This window comes from Sciurus vulgaris (genome assembly GCF_902686455.1).
Source record: "Sciurus vulgaris genome assembly, chromosome: 14".
NCBI classification, from domain to species: Eukaryota; Metazoa; Chordata; class Mammalia; order Rodentia; family Sciuridae; genus Sciurus; species Sciurus vulgaris.
In genome coordinates this window covers 25,899,785-25,922,627 of record NC_136475.1, presented here as the reverse complement: position 1 = coordinate 25,922,627, position 22,843 = coordinate 25,899,785, and the positions used below count along the sequence as shown (strand labels likewise).

General features: G+C 40.4%; 1 protein-coding gene and 1 pseudogene across 22 annotated transcripts in view; one reads left to right on the top strand and one right to left on the bottom strand.

Moving 5' to 3' along the window:
* Positions 1 to 538: 538 nt before the first annotated feature.
* The window catches only part of AAK1 (AP2 associated kinase 1), a 180,540-nt gene continuing 158,235 nt past the window's right edge, over positions 539 to 22,843 (top strand). For 10 of the 21 annotated variants that reach the window (XM_079110816.1, XM_079110815.1, XM_079110814.1 and 7 more), the window contains exons 1-2: positions 17,159 to 17,320; positions 17,627 to 18,006. In XM_079110816.1, coding sequence (XP_078966942.1) covers positions 17,844 to 18,006 — 163 coding nt within the window. In that variant the 5' untranslated portion in view covers positions 17,159 to 17,320; positions 17,627 to 17,843. Of the gene's footprint in view, positions 772 to 15,204; positions 15,898 to 15,926; positions 17,104 to 17,157; positions 17,321 to 17,626; positions 18,007 to 22,843 lie in introns of those variants that run through there. The other 11 variants (XM_079110812.1, XM_079110824.1, XM_079110809.1 and 8 more) reach the window with 4 other exon arrangements.
* LOC306644198 (prefoldin subunit 4-like) lies at positions 785 to 1,645 on the bottom strand (annotated as a pseudogene). The gene has a single exon. The product of its transcript is annotated as a prefoldin subunit 4-like (transcript).

Here is a 22,843-nt window from a genome sequence, read left to right as displayed (position 1 = left end):
CATAATTCTCCACTTAAGTCACAGTATGTTCTCATTGATTACACACAGGGTAAAAATAGAAAACTTCGAGATGGTATCTTTGTCAGTAGCTCAGAGGAGTTTCTGAACAAGAAAGTTTTATATGGGGGGTGGGGGGTGGATACAAGACTTGGGTTTGAAATGTTTAGATGGCAGGAAAAGACAGCAGAATCCATTTCTCCCTGGCCTGGAGTTATTTGAAATGAAACCCAAGTCCTAAAAATTCTGAATACCTGCTCTCAGCCCCTTGCAAACGAGCCAAATTTCCCAGGGCCTGGCAGCTAGAATGCTGGCAGAGGTGGGGGACCTGACAGACCCTGGCAAACACCTCCTCACTAGGCAGCTATTCTCACGTCCTCCCACTCAAGTGCTGATAATGACTGGGATCAAGTCAACAAAGGCATCTCGGACACCTCCTTTGTGCCAGGCATAGTGTTCACTGAGGTCACATAGAAGTGGTAGAGGTGTAAGATACACACTGGGAAGCCAGCTAGGCGTGTGTGGAGGGACCTGCTCTGCGTTCCCCTAAACCCTTTGTCCTAAAGCCCCGCTGGCTACACCATAGCGCTGTGCAGGGCAAGGAACAACAGAGTGGAACAGACTCAGTCCAGTCTCATGTCTCCCCCAGTGCCTGGGTCTGCAGAGAGGCAGAAGCCCAGAGGGACTCTCCTAGCCTAGAGTCCTCTTTGGCACTAGACCCAGGGGCCAAATGAGGGACGTGCAGAAGTCAGTTCCCACTGAGGCAGGCAGCAGGTCAGTACTTTCTCCTTTACTTTTTTTTTTGTTTTTGTCTTTGAATAAAAGTTGATTATGCATACATAACAATTGACTATATAGAAAGAAAAAAATAACACATCAAGTTCCATATATCCTTACCAGTTTCATCAAATTTTTTTTTGATGATTACTTAACTGATTTTAATAATATGACATAAAGCCCCTCAACTTGATATAACAGTTATGCAAAATACATAGATGAATACTGTCTTTTTCAAAAATATAAAATAAATAAACAAGACATGTTAAACTAATGAAAAATTGAAAAAGAGAAAGTCTTCCTTTCCATGTCATTTGAAGAAGGGAAATTATCATTTTAAGCAATATTCAAGTTTATTAAACAAATTTTTAAAAGTATTATAAGATGTTTAACTTTCATCAGCTTCAAGATTTATGTTGTGGACCAATTTTGCATATAACTGAACTTTCAAATCTGCTAACACCCACTGAATTGATTCCACTCCGGATTCTAAGGCATCAATTTCTTCTTGCAAATTTTTCTTTGCTTCCTCTAACATTTCCTGTTTCCTCTTGAGAATGGCTAACAAAAACATCCCCAATTTGATAAGGTATCATTAAGTAGTCATCATCTGCAAGCATGATGTCATCACAGGCATCTTCTAAACTTTGGAGTTGTTTCTTTCTTATTTTTATTTCTTCCTTTAGTTCTGTGATTCTACTTGTATTCCAGGCAAATTTGTTTGTCTTTTGCTGATCTTCAGAAGTAACGTTGACAGCTTCTGCAGCTGCCTTCTATGTGGTGGCCGCCATCTTGGGCCATACCAGTTTCATCAAATCTTAAAAAGCCGTTTCAGATTTTGAAAAAGGAATAAAGTGATATTACTGAGACCACATACTATTCTCACCCAAACCTGTTCGTTTCCTACTTTCTCTCCCTGTGAATAACTGTAATTCTTCTTCCTTCCTTCCTTCCTTCCTTCCTTCCTTTCTTCCTTTCTTTCTTTTTTTTGTACTAGGGATTGAATACAGGAGCATTTTACCACTGAATTACATCCCAGTCCTTTTTATTATTTTTAATTTTGAGATAGAGTCTCACTAAAGTTGCCAAGGGCCTTGCGAAATTGCTTAGGCCAGCCTTGAACTTGCAGTCCTCCTGCCTCAGCCTCCAGAGTTGCTGGCATCACAAGCATATATCGCCACACTCAGAGAGTAACCGTAATTCTGAATGTGGTGTTTATTATTATTCACAAATATGTTATTATGCTATTGCTACACATTTAAGTATCCACAAAAATATTGTTTGGTTTTGATGTTTTTGAAATGTATATATTAATGTCATAAAAATCATACTGTATATTTCTTGCTTCATTTTTCCCCCCACTTACTAGGTTTGGTTTTGTTTTCCCTGAAACAACAGACATTTATTTTCTCACAGTTCTGGAAGCTGGAAGTCCAAGGTTAAGATGCCAGTAGAGCAAGTTCCTTCTGAGATCTCTCTGCCTGGATTGCAGGAGGCCCCGTTTTTCTTCCTCCTTATGTGGTCATTCCTGTGTTAGTAGTACGTTTTGTATTTAACAATAACTGATCCATGTAACCGTAGTTCATGAATAATCAAATAGTTTATCTTCAATCTGTAAACAATAGGTTGCTTCTAATTGTTTCTGTCTGTTATTTAAAGCAACGCTTTAAAAAATTTCCCCACATATCTCACAGTACCCGGGCACAGGAATTTCTCTAGGATTTAGTTTTAGGATTTAGTTTCATCTAACAATTGCATTGCTGAGTTACAGGGTTTGTGCACCTTTAACAGAAATATCAAACTTAACACAGTTGCGATATACACTTTTGGCCACAGGGAATTGGGAGTTCTAGTTGCTTCACACCTTGGTCAACACTCAGTGATTTCTGATGCTTTAGCAATGATAGAATGCATTGTGTGGTTCAGGGTTGCATTTTGCTGATGATGAATAAAATCAATCATCTTTTAATGTGTACCCAGACCATTTATGTATGTGTTTATTCCTAGGAAACATTTGATCTCTTTTCTTTTTTTGTATTTTTCTACTGTGCTTTTTCTTATTGATTTGTAGAAATTCTTTACATATTCTTTTTTTTTTTTTTTTTTTTTTTTTTTTGCGGTGCTGGGGATTGAACCCAGGGCCTTGTGCTTGTGAGGCAAGCACTCTACCAACGGAGCTATATCCCCAGCCCTTCTTTACATATTCTATCTAGATGGTGAACTTTCTTGTTACTTGAGTTACAGATATTTTAATTGAGCTAGCAGTTTGTTTTTTGACTTACTTTATGTCTTTGTTTGTTTGTTTATTTATTTGGGTTTTTTTTCGGTGCTGGGAATTGAACCCAGGGTCTCATGTGTGCTAAGCAAGTGCTCTACCACTGAACTACACCTTTAGCCCAATCATGTCTTTTTCTGAACAAAATTATTAATTTTAATATAGTCTTGAGTTTATCAGATATTTTTCCTTTAAGCATTGTGCTTTTCTGTGTTTCATTTACATAATCCTTCCTCATCCAAAAGTCATTAACACTACGTATTATATTTATTCTTTTTTCTTCTAAATATTTAAAACATTTGCCTTTCACATTTAGGTTCATTCTGCATTGATTTTTTTTTTTTTTTTTTTTTTTTTTTTTTTTTTTTTTGCGATGCTGGGGATTGAACCCAGGGCCTTGTGCTTGCAAGGCAAGCACTCTACCAACTGAGCTATCTCCCCAGCCCCTGCATTGATTTTTATGATTGGCATAAGGCATAAGGTCCATCTTCATTTTTTCCATTTAGATAGCCAAATGTCCTAGTACCATATACTGTTTTCACCATAGACCAACCTAACACATCAGATTTCCATTTGTCCATGGTCAGTTTCTCTATTCTGTTGATGGTCTATTTGTCTACCTCTGGGCCCACACCACATTCCTCTTGATAACTATAACTTTATTGTTAGACAATGTCTCAAGTTTACTATGGTCCAGTCACCATTCATTTTAGCATTTATCTTCTTTGTGATTTTTACTGCTGCCTATTATTATTAATAGTTGCATTATACTGTGCTTGCCCTTTGTTAGCTTCTGCTCTGGCTCTAGTGTGGGAGACACAGTGCAGCAAAAAGTTCTCACAATGACACATAGTTAAGGCTAGAATGTAAAAAGCAATAACCTGAATCTCTCCCCTGCCCAACTTTTCCATTGGTAAGGCAGCTATTAACTTCCTTTCAAGGATAGCACACCAGGTGCTTTCTGATAAAACAAGGCAAGGATTGTCAACTCTTTATGATCTTGGTTGGTGGTGGGAAAGTTCTCAGATGTAGCTGCTTTGATAGCTATTTGATGTTCAAGACAGTAGGGCCAGCACCACTAGCCAACAGGGTCAGTGGGGAACATGGGAAAGCCTAGGTTTGATTATAAGCTCTATGTGTAGGAAATAAAAGTTGAACAGTCCTGCAATAAGGTATACAGAAATTAAATTGGATACTTTTATCACAAAACATCCATTGTAAATGAAAATATTTACTTCTTTATTCATGTCATTGTTTGGTTATATTTTAGGTTGTGTAATAAACTCTGACAAAAATGACCACAAAGGAAAGAAAAAGAAAATGTATGTTTAATTAAAAATAAAAATAAAAATTAGGTAGGTGCATGCCTGAATCCCAACTACAATCTGGAGGCTGAAGCAGGAGGATCTCAAACTTGAGACCAGTCTGGCAACTTAGTGAGACCCTGACTCAAAATAAGAAGGGGAATGATGGGGGATGTAGCTGTATCTCAGTGGTAGAGCATCCCTGGGTTCAATCCCTAACACTGAAAAAAAAAAAAAACTTAATTTTAATTTCTCAAGGAAATTTATAATGAATATATAACTGTATGTCCATATTTACCATGCCACAGAGCATTGGTAAAACCACTGGCCATGTAAAAAGCAGAAGACAAGCCTGCTGCAGAAGCAGAACCATCCCATTTAATAGGTGGAGGTTATATACTATGTAAGAAGAGGGACCCTGGAGACATTCACTATGTGCAGAAGGTGAGTTTTCCATACCACTTGGTGAGATGTGAGTTCTAATTGAGATCAAATGACTGCTTTCAATTAAATTTTCTCATTGTGTGTGTGTGTGTGTGTGTGTGTGTGTGTAGAGAGAGAGAGAGATCTAGAAGAATACACACCTAGAGTGCTCCTCACACTGGGCGCAGTGGTGTACACCTGTGATCCTCAGGAGGCTGAGGCAGGAGGATCAGAAATTCAAGACCAGCAGGGACAACTTAGTGAGACCCTCTCTCAAAATAAAAAGGGCTGCGGTTGTGGCTTGGTGGTAGAGTGCTTCTCTTGCATATTCAGGGCCTTGAGTTCAAGACCCAGGCAAAAACAAACAAACAAACAAAATACCCCAGGTGCAGTGGCTCCCAGTAACTAGAAAGGCTGAGGCAGCAGGATTGTGAGTTCAAAGCCAGCCTCAGCAACTTAGCGAGCCCCTGTCTCTAAATAAAATATAAAAAATGGCTGGGGATGTTGCTCAGTGGTTGAGCACCCCTAGTGAACCCCCACAAAAAAAAAAAAAAAAAAAACAGAGTTCCTAGGTGAGAGACATTATCATACTTCTGTATGTTCATTTTGCTTGTCTGTATTTATGACTCGTTTCTTATACTTCTGTAATAGTAAACAACAGAAAAAAATTCACTTTGAAGGGGCAATGGCTGAATTTATAATATTAAATAAATTAAGAGTTCATTAAACAGATAAATGTGACACTACCATGCTCTTTGGCTCCTAACTTTGCAGTTCCTGCCCACTTTGACTGTGAGCTCCTCCATGGATCATGCTTCAGCTGGTGGAATGTTACCAGGCATGAGACAGCAGGACCTTGAAAAGCACCTGTTTCCGCTTGCTGACTTGTGCATCTCTGCCTCACGTGAGAACCTGCCCCAATGAGCCCACTAGGCAGATATGGGAGATACGGGAGAAAAGCAGAGACTATCCCAGTTTGACATCATCTAGCCATCCCCCAGATTGTGAGAGAGCCCCCCCCAAAAGATCAATAGTTGATAGCCAATGCGTGAGCGAGTCCAGTCAAGATCATAATGAATAGCTCAATTACAGGTGCATGCTTGTTGTTCCCAGCTACACAATGGGAAGGCTGAAACAGGAGGATCTCAAGTTTAAGGCCCAGCCTGGGCGACTCAGAGATACCCTTTCTCAAAACTAAAAAAGAAAGAAAAGAAGAAAAGGAATTAATTGCTCACTTGCCATAGACTTGTGAGCAATAAAAATGAGTCTTCGGGTACTTTTTTAAAAAATAATTTTATTAGTTGTTGATAAACCTTTATTTATTTATTGGTATGTGGTGCTGAGAATCGAACCCAGTGCCTCACACATGCTAGGCAAGCGCTCCACCACTGGGCCACAACCCCAGCCCCCCATTTTTTTTTTTTTTTTTTTTTTTTGGTGATGCTAGGGATTGGACCCAGGGCCCTGTGCTAAGCAAACACTCACCCGACTGAGCCCCAGGTACTTTTTAATCTGTATTATTGGGTGAAACAAAAAAGAATAAATATGCCAGGGGGTGAGAAGGAATGAGAGGAGAAAATCAGTACATAAAAAAGGATAGGGGAGTTTCCATAACGTTGCCACAGCATCCACAGACACCCCGTCACAGGATATCCTGCACAGTTCTCTAAGGAGTACTTTGTAAAGTAGACCGAATCTCTTCTACAACACAATTTTGGAACTTTTTCTTTTCCCCCCCTGCATATCCTATTGAGGTATACATGTAGTGTGCAGTTCATGCATTTAAAGTGTACAATTCAGCAGTTTTTAGTGTCTTTCTGCAGTTGTGCAACCATCACCCCAATCAATTTCGGATTCCCATTAGCCCTAAAAGGAATCCCGTACCCATTAGCATCATTTCCCACTTCCTCCCTCCCCCCGCATCTCAATGTTAGGCAGGAGAAGCTTGACACTGATTCTGTTATAATTTCAGTTGTTTTGGGAACTAATGGGTATACATTTTGATGAAAGTATTACTTAATTTCTTTAAAATCAGTGTTAGTCATTAAGTTAAAATCTATTTAATAAATAATGTAATGATATATTTATCTGAGCTACAGTAAATCTTTATCTTATTTCATCCAGTTTAATGTTTAGTATTTTCTATCTCTTATTAGAAGCAAAAAAATATATTCCAGCTGCAATTAGCTTTTAGCAGTTTTTATATTTAGCAGTTTATATATTTCTCTTTTATCAAATACACAAGGGAAGTTTGAACATGATATCTAAAAAATTAATGGGGCTGTTTCTAATTTTCACATGATTCTTATTTAAGGATTCTGAAAAAATAAATAATGGTATTGGATCCATGCCTCATATATTTAACAAAAGTCTCCAATGCCTTTTATCATACTTCTTGATCGACAGATGACATACTTGTAACTTTGGTGACACAGTGCATTATTTCGAAATAGGTAATAAAAAGGTGGCATATCTTTTCATCTTGTTTTATAACATAAATGGAAAAGCCAATTACATCAAAGCTATATTGTTTTAATCTTGTTTTTAATAACATTGTCAGATGCTCTCTATAATTTATGCTTCTTGATAGTTTATAATCTCCCCCATCTTTTTTAAATGTGGTATTAGGGATCAAATCTAGGGATGTGCTCTACCACTGACACACAGCCCCAGCCCCTTTTTACTTTTTTATTTTGAGACAGTCTCCCAAGTTTGGCCTCAAACTTGCCATTTTCCTGCCTTAGCCTCCTAAGCAGCTGGGACTATAAGCACGTCCACAGTGCCTGGCTTTATAATTTTCTTGAAACAATTATGAACACATATTTATATTTGAAAATGAAGTGTAACATTTTTGCAAAAAGTAAGTCTGATTTTCTGGTTGGTTTGACAAAGAGGACTGACTTTACTAACTAGATTATATGACAGACATTTTCATAAATTAGATGAGTAAAATCTGCATCTCCACAACTTTGACAAATACATATAAATCACATTATAACAATACCATTTTGCCAAGAAATATTGTGTTAGCAAAGGTGCTTTGAAGTTAATATTATTTATATTTTCTCAATCCCATCTGAGAATATTGGATTAAAAGAGATGTCCTGGGACTGAAAAAGAAAATAATAGTGGTCGTTTGCTAAATCTTGGTAATACCTTTTTGATATATTTCTCAGAAACTAAGCAATTGAATGGTTCCAGTGACTGGGTAGTGAATTTCTGCAAGCAGTGGTTTTCTTTTCCTTTTGATAAGATTTCAAAAAGATCAATCAAATGAAACTTGATGTATTATTAAAAATAATTTTCGAGACTAGAATCTTTGATTTTTTTTTTTTTTTTTTTTGCTTATATCTCAAGGGTACAAAGAAATAAGTAATTCTGTTAAAGTAAACTTCTTCAAGTTCCACTCACTTACATATTAAATATGTTTTCCTGGTCCTTATATCTATAAAAAAATGTTTAAAGAGGCGCAGAATTGATGGAATTAACTAAATTCTTAAAGCCTCATGCATCTCATGAAGAAATGCATTTCAAAAATATTTTTACTTTTCATCAATTTTTCAAACTTGTATTACATCATGTTGTTCTAATAAACTGTGTAAAACTAATAATTATCATGATGAGTCATTCCAGAAGAAAACTTTTAAAGAGATTTCAACTCACAAGAAATTAAGACCTCAAATTTACATGTATTTCATATTTTATTACAGAGAAATATAATTAATGATATAATTTCAAGCATAAAATTATCTCTCCTTGGAACAAAACCTTGGAGGAAGTAAAAATATGTGTTCCAGAAGAAAAAGGAACAATGTGAAATGTCTAGATGTTGAAGAAAAATTTAAATATTTTTGAAGGGATCATGGTGAATATCTATATTGCGTCAAATATGTGGTATTTAGTTTACACTGCATACATTTGAAAGAATGGCACAATTTTATTTTATAGTAATAAATGATAATATTTATAAGATGTAGGAAGTGATGAAATTAATGCACTAAATCTTATATTTTGAAATTACTTAGACTTATGATGAATATTTCTATATGTCAACTTTAAAATGTATGAGAGAATACAGGGATTACAAAATTAATTTAGTGAGGCTAGCAAAAAACTTTTGAAGACAACTGTAATAATTCACAAGTAATGTGTGGTATTTCATGGTTGCTTTCAGCAGAGGCCCAGCTGAAAGTCTAGATCTCTGCTGTGTTCTAATTTTTGCCCTCTTATTATAGAAGTTCACTAGCAAAAAACAAACAAAAAATCACCCAAAAAAAACCTATTTAAAATAGTTTACTACTTTTTAATCCTGTAGAGAGGCAGTCGCTGCTGAAGTTTGTGATGAACTGGATTTAAAGCTGCATTCATTAGTTTAAGGGTTATGATAATAAGTGGTATTTTAAGACTCCTCATGGAGTGATGGCTGAGGACAGGTACTGGCCTTCCAAAATACCCACCAGGGTGGACAGAGTCACTGGAAGAAGCCTCAGTTTGGGCAAGAGGGCAAGACATGGTATCCAATCATTAGGCAATTTCCAGGGATGTTTTGGGAAATGGTGGGCAAAGGGGGTTTAGGCGAAATGGCTGGGCCATCCTAAGAAGTATGAAAGGCCTGGGATTTGGGAATTAGGGTATGGTACACTCAGGAAAAGAGAGGAGCAGGAGGTCATTTGTTAGACTTATCTATAAGCCTCTACCACTAGTGAAGTGTAAGAATGACGTGACCAGGTTCCAGTTTTCTTTGCTAGGCTGGTTAATGTTTGTCATCAATTGTAGTACTGAGGATTAAACCCAGGGGTGCACTACTACTAAGTTATATCCCTGACCCCCCTTCTTTTAAAATTCCGAGATAAGGTCTCACTAAGTTGTGAAGAATGGCGTGGAACTTGTGAACCTCCTGTCTCAGCCTCCACAGTTTCTGGGATTGAAGGTGTGCACCACTGTACCTGGCTGTCAAGACATAATTATTAACGGCGGCACTTTTCACTCCTAAAGTGTATCAATTGGACTGTAAATTGTATGTAGTTTACATATTGTAAAAGTTTATTCTCAATTTTTGTACTTACCTAGTTGTACCCCAGTATCAAACAGTTTACGGACTGACACTAGTCTGTAGACCAACATTTTGAAGCAGCACAGCTCTAAGAGTCAGAATAAGATTCTAGCAGGATATCCTAACTCTGGTGTTTAATGATCATTTGCTCAGGCAAACAGTCTTAAAATACCGAAGCCAGAGTCCCGGATTTGGTTCCTGTGTGGATTGGGTGTAGCTTCCTGGTGTTCCCTAGACACATGCAACCTTATGGTCAAAATACATTCTGTGACAACAGGGGCATCCAACTAAGAGATACAGACTAATGGGAAAAAGATTTCAAGAATACATGCCTCACTAAGAATGGGACAGGAACACTTATACAGTTCTCCCTGACCATTTCAGTAACTACAATTTATATTTTGTCAGTATATCTTAGTTCAAAATTTTATGTGCTCAATCTAGTCAATACAGCAAATTTTCAATATGAAAAGGCTGAATCCAAACTCAAGAAGGCAATTGATTGGATGTCCCTTAGTCCCTTCCAACAACCCACTAAAATTCCTTAAATGACTCAGAGAAAGGTTAAGACTAATAACAACAGTGCTCATTGAGGATGAGTAATAGTGACAGGAAGAAAATATGACTACCCCTTAAGTTGCAGAAAGCTGTTCTTTCAAATAAGATTTAATGAAGGCAATTTCTGAAGAAAAAAAAAAGCATAAACTTTATGTATGCAATGAACAATTAAAGAAAAGGGGACTGGGATGTAGCCCAGTGGTACAGTACTTGGCCTAGTTTGCACAAAGTCCTGGGTTCAATCCCCAGCAGCACCACAAAAACCAACCAACCAAACAACAAACAAAAACAAGGAAAAGACAAGGGAACCCTGAAACAATTAATAGGAGAAATCAACTGAGAGGAAAAGGGGGAGCTGGCCATAAGGTAAGTAGAACAAGAAAACTAGGAAAGGAACATCTGTAAGGAAACGCATGGTAGAATTTAAATTTGCATTAGAAGCAGTGAAAAATTCAGTGGTCCTGAGAGCAAATTTTCAAGGCACTCTCATGAAGTTGAGAAGGGGTTGTTGGTGGTAAAGTTTAATGGTAGTGTGCTTAGCATGTGTGAGGCCTTGTTTGGGTTCAGGACACAATTTTGACTTATAATAGGTGTTTAATAAAACAACTGAAGATAACAGGAAAGTGTTCAATCTCACTAAATTAACCCATTTTGTCTCATTGTCCTAGTTGTAAAACACCTGTAAAAACTAAATTGAGCGACAAATATACCACCTATGGTAACTTGGAAATAATATTTGAATATTTATTATGTTCACAAAATTGAAAACTTGGAATGTAATGGGTTAAACCAAAATGAGCACCATTTCTATCTATCAAACTGGAATGAATTTCTTTTTAAACCACATGGATTCAATGTTGGTCAGGTTATGGGGATACTTAGCATTTAATGCCTCCTTTTAAGACCAAAGACTCCTTGAGGGGAAGGAGTTATCTATTTTGTTAATTTCATAAGCTTCCTAGTGTCTAATGCATGGTAGGTGTGTAATACATATTTGCTATCTAAATCAGTGAGCAGAGAACAAATCAGTATAATTTTTCTAGAGGGTACTTTGTCTCTCTAGTTATAAAAATATTCATACATTTTGACCTGATTATTCCATTTATAAAAACAATCAAAGAAGCACCCCAAAGGATGTTCATTCTAATCACATGTAAAACATTCAAATTTTAGAATAAATAAACTATTGGACAGTTAAGGACTGAGTACTAAGCAGTCATTAAAATAATGTATTTTTCCATAATTTTTTTTAATTTGTGCTTTTTAATTATACATGACAGTAGGATGTATTTTGTTTGTTTGGTTTTTAGTTGTTGATGAACCTTTATTTATCTATATGCAGTGCTGAGAATCAAACCCAGTGCCTCACACATGCTAGGCAAGCACTCTACCACTGAACCACAACCCCAGACCTGTATTTTGATGTATCATCCATATGTAGAGTTTAACATTCTAATTAGGATCCCATCCTTGTAGCTGTACACGATGTGGAGTTTCACTGGTTGTGTAATCATATACAAACATAGGAAATTTTGCCTGATTTGTTGTCTTTTCTATTCCCATCACCCCTCCCTTCCCTTCATTCCCCTTTGTCTAATCCAATAAACTTCTATTTTTTCCCTCTCCCCACTCACTGTGTTAGCATCTGCATATCAGAGAGAACATTTGGCCTTTGGATTTTGGGGATTGGCTTATTTCACTTAGTATGACAGTCTGCAGTTCCATCTATTTACCAGTAAATGTCATAATTTCATTCTTCTTTATGGCTAAGTAATATTCCATCATGTATATATACCTCATTTTTTATCGGTTTAAGGGCACCTAGGTTGGTTTCATAGCTTAGCTACTGTGAATTGAGCTGCTATAAACATTGATGTGGTCACATCACTATAGTATGCTGATTTTAAGTTCTTTGGGTATATGCTGGGGAGTGCAATAACTAACTGGGTCAAATGGTGGTTCCCTTCATAAGTTTTCTTAGGAATCTCCATACTGCTTTCCCAAGAGGTTGCACTAATTTGTAGTTCCAACAGCAATGTATGAATGTACCTCTTCCGCACATCCTTGCCAACATTTAGTGTTACTTTTATACTTGATAATTGCCATTCTGACTGGAATGAGATGAAATCTCAGTGTAGTTTTAATTTGCGTTTCTCTATTTGCTAGAGATGTTGAAAATTTTTAAATATATTTGTTGATCGATTGTATTTCTTCTGTGAAGTGTCTGTTCAGTACCTTTGCCCATTTATTAATTATTTGGTTTTTTAAATAAAATAATGTTTTTTAGAGAATATACAATAATATGGGAAACTTAACAGAATAAAATATAGAAAATACACAATTTAATCAATTTTAAAAATAACTTTTTACTTATTTTTATGTGGTGCTGAGGATCAAACCCAGTGCCTCACATGTGCTAGGTGAGCACTCTACCACTGAGCTACAACCCCAGTCCTCAAATATTATTTTATATATGAAAAAATGCTAAAAGGAAATTGATCAGAATGTCACCTGCAGTTGTCTCTGGTGGAATTACTGTTGATATTCTCCTTTATATTCTTTTGATGAAGATAAAAAAATGTTTAATGATCTTTTGCCTATATTTTATTTTCTCCCACATTTTTTACTGGTGCCTTATAATTCTTTTATAGTTAGCTTTATTAGTGCCTTATATAATGGTTGTTACAAGTTTCCTTCAGTCAAACAGTGGTTTTCACACTTGAATGTCTAGTTTGTGGGAAAAGATTGCTGCTTCTGCCTCTTATTTAGTTCTGACTCAATAATTTACATCTCTAACAAGTTCTGCTGGGTTAGAAGATAGCAACAGAGAATGGCTACAGGTATAGTGAAAATTATGTGGTTTTGAGATTAGTCTGGTTCTGATCCTGCCTCTGCCCTTGAAGGCTGTGTGGAACAACCATTGACAAATTTTATCATTGCTCAGACTCTGTCTACACACTGATAAGATACAAGTAACACACATCTCATAGGTGTATTGCTAAAGTTAAATCATATGGTTAAATATCCAACACAGTGCCTGACTTAGTTAAGGTCCTTAAACAATGCGGGTCCCCTTCTCTTTGATTTCCTCTAAAGATGGGAGTATACCTTTTCCATGACTGAGTTTATGGTCACTGTTTAGTCACACTACAGAGCAAATCATTTTCTCCAAACCTAACAAGACATACACATCCATTTGCTATGAATAAAATCTTCATTGTTCATCTATAAAAACTGGGGATAGGGGCTGGGGCTGTAGCTCAGTGGCAGAGCACTTGCCTAGCACATGTGAGGCACTGTGTTTGATCCTCAGCACCACGTAAAAATAAAACAAATAAAATAAAGGCATGCTGTCCATCTACAACTACGAAAACAAACAAAACTGGGGAGAGCATGGTGGCACCTACCTATAATCCCAGTGATTCGGAAGCTGAGGTAGGAGGATCACAAGTTCAAGGCTAGCCTCAGTAATTTAGTCAGACCCTAAGCAACTTAGTGAGACTCTGTCTCAAAATAAAAAATAAAAAGGTCTGGGATATGGATCAGTGATAAAGAGCCTCTGGGTTCAATCTCCAGGAATACCTACCCTTCCTTTCAAAAAAAAAAAAAAAAAAAAAAAAAAAAAAGAATTGGTAATAATGGGCCTGGCCTGGTAGCACATGCCTATAATCTCAGCTACTAGGGAGGCAGAGGCAGGAGGATCACAAATTTGAGGCCAGCCTTGGCAATTTGGTAGGACCCTTGCTCAAAATAAGTAAAACCGTTTGGGGATGTAGCTTAGTGGTATAAGCACCCCTGAGTTTAATCTCTAGTCCTGAAAACAAAACAAAACAAAACAAAACCTGGGGTTAACAGTATATAAGTATCAAAGCAGATTCTTAAGTAGTATAACAGTACTTCAATACAGCTTTACTATGGGTAGATAACAGTATCCATTTTGTTAGGGTGCAGCCATGAGGGTTAAATAAGATAAAATGTTAAGTAACTGAGGTATGGAAGATACATAGTAAATGTCAGTTTCCTTTCCTGTTCCCTTAAATTGGTAGTTTATCTGCGGTATCTCCTAAACCTATTTCAAAAGTTCACCTGATATAGAAGACTTCAAATCAATCTTTCTACATGAGATTGCTCACTTCTATGTCACAGATAATCTGAAGTCAATTAGTTTATTTAAATATTGATAAGAGCACATTCTATATAAATGATTGTAATAGATGTTCAAGGACATAGTAAAAGACTGTTCCCTGACTTTGAGGTACTTAAGATTGAATAAAAATGTAAGGCAGGGTAGGACAAACTATACAGAAAGGAAGTGTAGAAGTTTCGAGATTATAGTGGCTGATGTGATTAGTTTATACTCAGGATATAGAGAATTACTCAGAGTTGTAAGAGAACTCTAGTTTTAGAGCTGAGAAAATAGATGGTGAGGTCTAAGTGGTCACAGATACTCAGTAACAAAGGTTTCCTGTCTCCTGGTTCTATGCCACTTGTAGATAGATTTCTAACTATACTAATGTCTTTTAATCAGTTTTTATGTTTGCTCTTTCTAGGTAGAGAGTTCAGAGTAGCCAGTTAAGAACTGTGCTCATGAAACCAAAACGTGTGGGTTTGAATCCTGGCTTTGCCAGTTGCTATCAGGGTGACTTTGAGCAAGGTCATTTTTTCCGTGTTTCATTTTTAAAATGGGTTTGATAATAGTACTCTATTTCATAGGTTTGTTATGAGGATTAAATAACCTAATATATGTAAAGCAAGGAAAACGGTGGATTTGTCATTTTAATTGTTATTAGAATCCTGGAGAGAATGAAAGGCAAGGAATCTAGTCTTTTTTTTTTTTTTTTTTTAACCTCCTCACTCAGATTCTGATCAAAGCATCCAAAGCTTCCTTAATCCTATTGGAAGTTTTTGGAGCTCTGAAGTGAGATTTGAGATCTGTGTAAACCTGACCTTGCTCTGATACTAGGAAAGTTGAGAAAAGTAAAAAACTTACATAGCAACAGGACCGAACAAATAAAGGACCTAACAGAGTTTCTTTTAAAAAAGTGAGTCAAGACTAATAGATGCTGAAAAAGATGGGGGTCAATGAGCTTTCCCATCTATTTTAAGATCTGTTCCAAACTTACTTTGACAAAAATTTAGCCTTTTAAGGAAGGTGCCGAGAACATGCCTCCGTGGGCTTGAGAGAATGTTTTAGCAGGTGCTGCATTTCACCCTGGAGGTGGCTGCATGAATTTGTGAACTGAGGTGGCAACGCTGACTCTCTCCGGAAGAAAAGATGCTATCTCTACACAGAGCTTAATTACAAGGGCACTACCTGAAACAAGAAGCCGCAGCAGCAGCCGCGGCCGCCACCACAAGCCCAGCCCAGCTCAGTATTCAGATCAGGGGAAGCAAGAACCCTTTTCCCCCCTGCGGGGCACCCTTCTCTGTTCTCAAATGCCAGCTGAAAAAATTCTGGGACGACTAACAAGCCCAGAGGGCTGTCGCAGCATTAGAGGGAACAGGTGGAGGTGAGAAATAACCTATATTCAGAGATCAGAAAAATGATGGGACTTTTTTTTTTTCGAGGCGGGGCGGGAGGCAGGGATTCGGTGTCCTCTAAGTGGAAGTCCAGGGACAGAAGGGTCCCAGGCGCCTTCCAAATCTTCCGCGTTCGACGGGCGAATCGCGCCGTGCACCCCCGCCGTGGGCACGCAGGCGCTATCAGGGCAAAATAAGCATCAGTGCAAGAATTGTGCAGTGAAAACGGGAAACCAGAAGGTCTGCCTGGGGTTCCCGTGCGGAATTGGGTCGGCGAGGATCAGGCACACCCGCAGCCTCGGCAAAGGTGCAAGAGTCGAGGGTCACTGGGAGTCGCTCAGCCCCACAAACTTTGAGGTCGAGGCAACGGGCGCTCTTCCCTAGGATCTGCCCTGAACCCAGCGCTCAGGGGTCGGTCGGTTTGAATCTCGCAGGCAGATTCCGCAGGAGACGCTGTCTGACCCCGCGTTCTCACGGCGCCTCGCCCGGAGCCGACCGCCGAGCGGGCTGCATCACCTGGGAGCCACAGTAGCTTCCGAACCCGGGGTGGGGGCGAGCACCGGCTTTATTTCTCTTAGGGCTGGCGTTCCAATGTGGCCTGAACCCACGGCCAGCACGCCGCTCCCATCGCCCTCTCTCCTCCACCTTCTGCTCAGGTGACGTCTGGAAGCCCCGTAGAGGCAGCTTGGGGCTAAGCGGTTAAGCCGCGTCCTTCAGGTGTCAGCCTCGATCTGTGCGGAAACCACAACCCCCAGAGTCCCTTGTGCCAGGAGGCCAGGCCGCAAATAAGATGGCTCCAGAAGAGAGGAACATGCAGCAGGGGGGAAACCTAGCCCCTGGCAGTTTCTTTACCGGATGTGTTTAAATAACCGAATCCCCACTTATGCACCACCCCACTAACCATCTTCGAGGCCGCGGAGGCCACGGTCGACGCCACGCCCGCTACTCCAGGCGCATCCTGGGAGTTGTAGTCCAGCTGCCCGGCTGCGCTGAGCTAACTTTCCCAGGGTGCCCCGCGGCAGGGTGATAGCAACGTTCTTTTTCTAGACTCTCTCTGCACTGAGACCCCCTTCCCCGGTTCCCTTCTCGCTATCGACTCCTTCTTGTCAGTCGCGACAGAACGGCGGTCGTAGAAGCGGTCCCGGCGCCGGGCCGCGCCGCCTCGAGAGGCACTTCCGGCGGCGGTTCACTTCCTGGTTGGGTGGATGGAGCCGGGCGGGAGCGCGCGCGGGGGAGGGGCGGCGGGTCAGTCTCCGCCAGGCGCTCCGGGAATCAGCTGGCGGGCGGGCGGGCGCCGAACGCGGCCGGGGCTCTGGCTGCAGCGCCGCCTCCTCTCAGCGTCGCAGGCCGGCAGGGCGGCAGTGACAATGTTGCGGGGCTGGTAGCTGGGCGCCGGCCGCCGAGCCGTCTCAAGTGGGTGCCGCGGGGATGCTGCCTCGCGGGGCGGCTGCCTCTCAGGGCGGCGGGGGGATCGGGGAGGAGGGGGAGGCAGTGCCGGGCAGGGTCGGCGCTGCCCACGGCGGCCCGAATCCCTTCTTTCTCCGAGGACAGGGATCTGGAGATCTAGGACTGGGGGATGCGTTTTCAGCCCTAGGGTTTTTCTCCCCAGGAAAATGCATGAAGCCAGGATGATGGCTTTTGCTACCCCTAGGACTCAGCAGTTGAATTTTTAAGTGTGTTACTGATTCATCTTTTCTCCCTCTTCCTCTGTCATCACAGGTTTAAACTTACGCGAATCGCTCTCAGGAGGAGGAGGAGGAGACCCGCCGCGCGATTGACACGCATATTCCTATAGGCATCCTCCTTCAGCCCCCACCCCCACGGCCGGATTCGGGTGGCTCCTCTCGGAGCTGAAATCCGAGAAGAAATCCTTAGATCTCTTTAAAAAAAATCTAGAAACCATCGGTATTTTGCTTTGCTGCTTCCTATTTGCAAGATGAAGAAGTTTTTCGACTCCCGGCGAGAGCAGGGCGGCTCTGGCCTTGGCTCCGGCTCCAGTGGAGGAGGGGGCAGCACCTCGGGCCTGGGCAGTGGCTACATCGGAAGGGTCTTTGGCATCGGTCGACAGCAGGTCACAGTGGACGAGGTGTTGGCCGAAGGTAAGGTGGAACTCAGTGCTCCGTAAATTAAAATCTTGTGCTGATGTGGCAAGACTCTGGTTTCTAGTTGTTGAATGTATGAATGGGTTTTGACCAATTGACCCTCCCCTTCCCCCTTCACTTTCCCTGTGAGTCATTGTCCTTGAGAGATCTAAAACTGTGATTGGAGAGTGACAGGGCTTAAAGGGGTAGGGGTTGCCGAAATTGTTTACCTCACTGGCTTTTTATTTGAGAAAAAAGCGTTAAGAAGCCACCATGGTTCCCTCACTAAATCATGCAGATCAGAAGAGAAAACGTATGTAAATAAGTGTAAAGCTTTACATTACATGCGGGGTGGTGGGCTTGGGATCCTCTGAAACTTGAAATATTGATGTCAAGGCTGAAGGGTGGAGATGGGGGGAAATCTATAAGAAGAGACAGGGGTTTCTCCAACCCAACTTTCCCACTTCCGTAAGCAGACATGGAAAGGAAGAGAGTATTTTTGGGTAATAGAAATGTGTTTTTCCAAGAGCCAAGGCTCTTGGTAAATTTGACTAGGTTTGTTTCCTGACCCAACCATAATCAGATATAGCTAGGATATAGCTAAGATAACAGAAATTATGTGAAATGAATGTGACTATTTTGAATTCAGCCTTGGAGGCCCTTCTCCCTCCTGTTTTTATTAAGAATAACTTTAGAGTGGCCCTGATTTTGTTTTTCCTCTATTGAAGAGGATTTTTTTGGATCTGTGGAAATGCCTTGTGTGTGTTTTCATTTGTATATCTCTCTCTATGTGTGTGTGTGTATATATATATCTTTATCTCCCAGGCTTTCTGGAAATCTTTGCGTGTCTCTTTTGGTAACCTTAACCTCGACCTTCATAATTATGCCAGACTCATAGTTTTCACAGCTCATTGCCTGCTTAGTGTGCTTTTATTTTTAATAAAAGCAACAATTTCCTTGGCATGAAGCAATTCAAACTAATTGGATGGGGCCAACCTGCTGTAGGTTGTGTTATAGACTGTGAGGCATTGGGAAAGGGGGAGGCCTCTGTTACTGCAACATGGTGGCAGGGAACAGCTTAATAGCTAGGGAAGAGAGAAAGCTAAGAGGCCTTTTTAAAAAGGAGCCTTTTACAAGCTAAGGTTGAAACAAGGATCTCTACCTGGACCTGGGAAATGCCTGTCATGGTACCATACAGGCTGGTGGGTAGGTTGGGAAAAGGAAGAAGCTGTGTTTTGGCTCTCAGCTCATGTAAGCACTGGATTCAACAGGGCCTGTTTTCTGGGGATAGGGTTGAAACCCGTACTTGAAAATACTATTTAAAAAAAGAAAAAGATACCTGACAACTAATGTCCTTGTGAAATTATTGCTCGTTTTTATTCTCAGTACTGCTTTAACTGGACTTAATCCGGGGCCTGAGTCACTGTCCCTCTGGATCCTTCCTTGTGGGCTTTGGTGCAGGATGGGAGATGCTTCTGTGCCCGCTGCCAGATCTGTACCCTTGAGTCTGATCTGTCTCTTTCATCCCTGTGCCAAAGCCCTTGACTGCAGTGGGGTGGAGAAATGAAGGAGTGTGTGTGAGGGAGACATCAGGAGGAGTGAGAGAGTTCTTTCCTCTCTGCTGACCTTATAGCCCAGGAGCATTTTGTTTAGCTTGGTTGTTGCCTCATCATGGATGGTGTTGCCCTAAGTGATGCCTATTCTCCAAGTCTGTGAAGAGGGATGGGGAAGGAAAAAAAGGCGAATTGGTCTTCATTATCTAGGCTGCCCTTCTCTTCCCTGGAATTCATCCCTGAGAGCTGCGCATCATACCTTATGATGTTTTTAAGTGAAACTTAAGGCTTGCAGCTCTGCATTCATTCGTTTATTCACTCAACAAACAATTATAGAATGTCTCTAATGTGCCAGGCACTGTGCTAGGCTCTGGAGACATGCTATTAAACTAGATGTAAGAGTTTACAAACTGCTGTAAGAGATGGAAAATGGCCGGATATAATAGAGTGATTAGTGCTATCATGGAGGTATGCTTAGGATGTAGTGACTACCAACTTATTTTTTGGGACAACCCAATTTTTAGGGAGCAAGAACTTTTTCCTTGAGGAAGCAACTGAAGAATGAGTAGTCATTGACCAGTGTAGGGGCAGCATGGGCAAAGACTCAGTAGGAGAGAGTATCATGTAAAATTGGGTCTGGCAGTGTTGTTCTGTATGTTCTTTGGCTATAATTGAGTTTGAATTTGTGACCTTAGAAATATGTAGATATGTGGGAGTCAGTATACAAAGTGTTTATGTAGCACCCACCAAGGCCACAGGCACTACTGAGTTCTGAATGGGATGAGAGAGGTCTAACATGTGATACCTGCCTTTAAGGAGCTGCCAGTGAATTTGGGAAAATAAGACATACATTCATGTGTACAGTAGTGCAGTTTTTAGCACCAGCTGTCCAGTCAGACAGATCTAGGTTCCAGTTCTGGATCTGTTCTTTACTAGCTGTGGAACTTGGACAAAACATTCTAAACTTGTCTTGAATCTCTGTTTTCCTATGGCAGTGTTCTTAAAGCATGGAGCCTTTATCAGGAACAGGGTCATCACCTGGAAGCTTGTTAGAATTACAGATTCATAGGCCTTACTCCAGAGACTCTGGGTGTGGGACTTTAACAAGTTCCTGGGGAGATTCTGATGCAAGTTAAAGTTTGGGGACCACTGTTCTGTGGATGGTCTTGAAAATTAAATATATATATAAATATATACATATATAGCATGCATGTGCCTACACACACACATGCGCACACATATATATAGTGTTTGACATTTTTCGGATGGTCAGTAAATGGTAATCACTGTTTGCCATCAATAATATATATTTAATTAAAGGGAGTATATAGCAATGTGAAGGCTAGTTTGGCTATAGCAATCGGAAGCAGTGCTTTTCCCCCATTGTGGATGGGCTGATCCATATAGTCTTTGCAGAGGTCTCACTAGCTCATTAAAAAATCAACAGATAAGTGTTGGGTAGCCACATTCCTTTCTTGATAGGTGCTCACCTATCTAGCAGACCCAGTCAGAGTTGTCTGAGGACAATGAGAATTGTGTACCATATGTCCAGGGCAATGAACAGGCAGTTTAGGGAGTTTTGTGGCGGGGAGGGCTTCAAACAGACTTGATTACCACCGCATCCCATTGATTATTTCTTTTCTCCTAACACTGGTATTCGTCTGTGCTTCATAGAGAAGAATTACAAGAACACCAAGAAACATGCTAGGTAAGAGGAGAATGCTGGGTTGCTCTCTCTCTATCGACTGCACTAACCTTGCTCTTCTGATTCACTGACTGTTTCAGAGGGGACACGGCTGTGTATAGGGGGAAGTGAAGGCTTTAAGTCTTTAGTTAGAGGGATATGGCTATCTCTAGCTGGGGTGCTGGTGTGGATACTTTCTAACTTTCTTAATGCAGATGCCATTATGAGATGCTAAATCATGTCTAAGTTCGTGGGCATGTGATATCAAGGGAAGATTTGGTTTAAGCTTCCAGAATGAGCTCAATGGGAAAATTAGAGCAATGCTTAAAGGAGGACTGAGAAACAGTGCTTTTATCATACTTCCTTAGCTGTGTGAGGCCTTAGTATCTAAACTTTAACAAGTAATGCCTGCTGTGTCCAGTACAGCATCCCAGAGCTGTATCAGTTCTGAATAAGGTAGCCAGCTGGCTCCTTAGAAAAGCTTTTTTCACCTGAGCCAAAGGAAACTAAGTCCAGTGCTAGTGATAACTAAGATGCCCTATCAGAAAACTAGTAATTTCTCCTATCTACAGAATAAGGTAATGGGGCTTAAAAATGTGTGAAACACCAAGAAAAAAAAAATCCACATACAGCATGTAATTCAAACACCTTGGTAGTATTGAAATGATGCATGGATGTACACATCTAGTAAACATTTATTTGTGTTTCTTTGTGGCAGGCACTGTGTTAGATTTCAGAGACAAAAAATAGGTTGGATGGGGTGTGGACTAATAGACCAATAAATAGTAAATAACCCTAACACAACACTTAGCAGGGGTCTTGGTATGTGGTAGACACTAAGAGATGTTGAGAGACGATGATAAAAAGAAGGGGCTTAGGGATGAGGGCCCCTAGATGATGGAAGTTTTGAACAAGAATGGAAATTATCCACAGATGTTCCAGCTCAGGATTACCCAAGGACTTCCAGCCAGGGGCAGTGCATGTGCAGAGGTGTAGAGTGGGGAAACAGAATCAGCTTTGGGAACACTGACTTAGTTTAATGTTAACATTTGTATTGGTGTAAATTTTTCCCTCCGAAGGAAAGAAGGACATAAAGTGGTAGAATGAAATTGTTTTGCATTTACTTTCAAATGTACATTTGAGTGTGTTTACTACTCACTTTCTTCAGTGGCCCTGGACCTTTTGAAGAACTATCAGATTGCTACAAATATGTGCTATTCCTCTACTATGCCTCAGTTTCTCTACTGTGCTAATTGTGGGGAAAGAGAGCAGCTATTGTCTGGGGAAGAGGTATTCTAGAAGTGTCCTAAGAGGCAAAAAGCTGAAGGAGAAGGAGGCAGGTGTGGAGGTGGTGGTGGTGTGGGTAGGGGGTGATAAAATGACCATGGAAAGGAGTGAGCAGGGTGATGATCAGTATGTTGGACCAGACAGAAGGTCTGTTGATGAGACAGGAAGAAATAAGTTTGTGGAGAATCTTGAGAACCAGGCACAGATTAGTTATAAGCACCTGAGGCCTTCTCTTGACGCAAGTATCAGTTTGATCCCTCCCACTTCAGATGTCTTTGCCTGCTGGGAAGTCTGGTTTTTTAGAGGCAACTGCAGATTTTCAGGGGGTGGT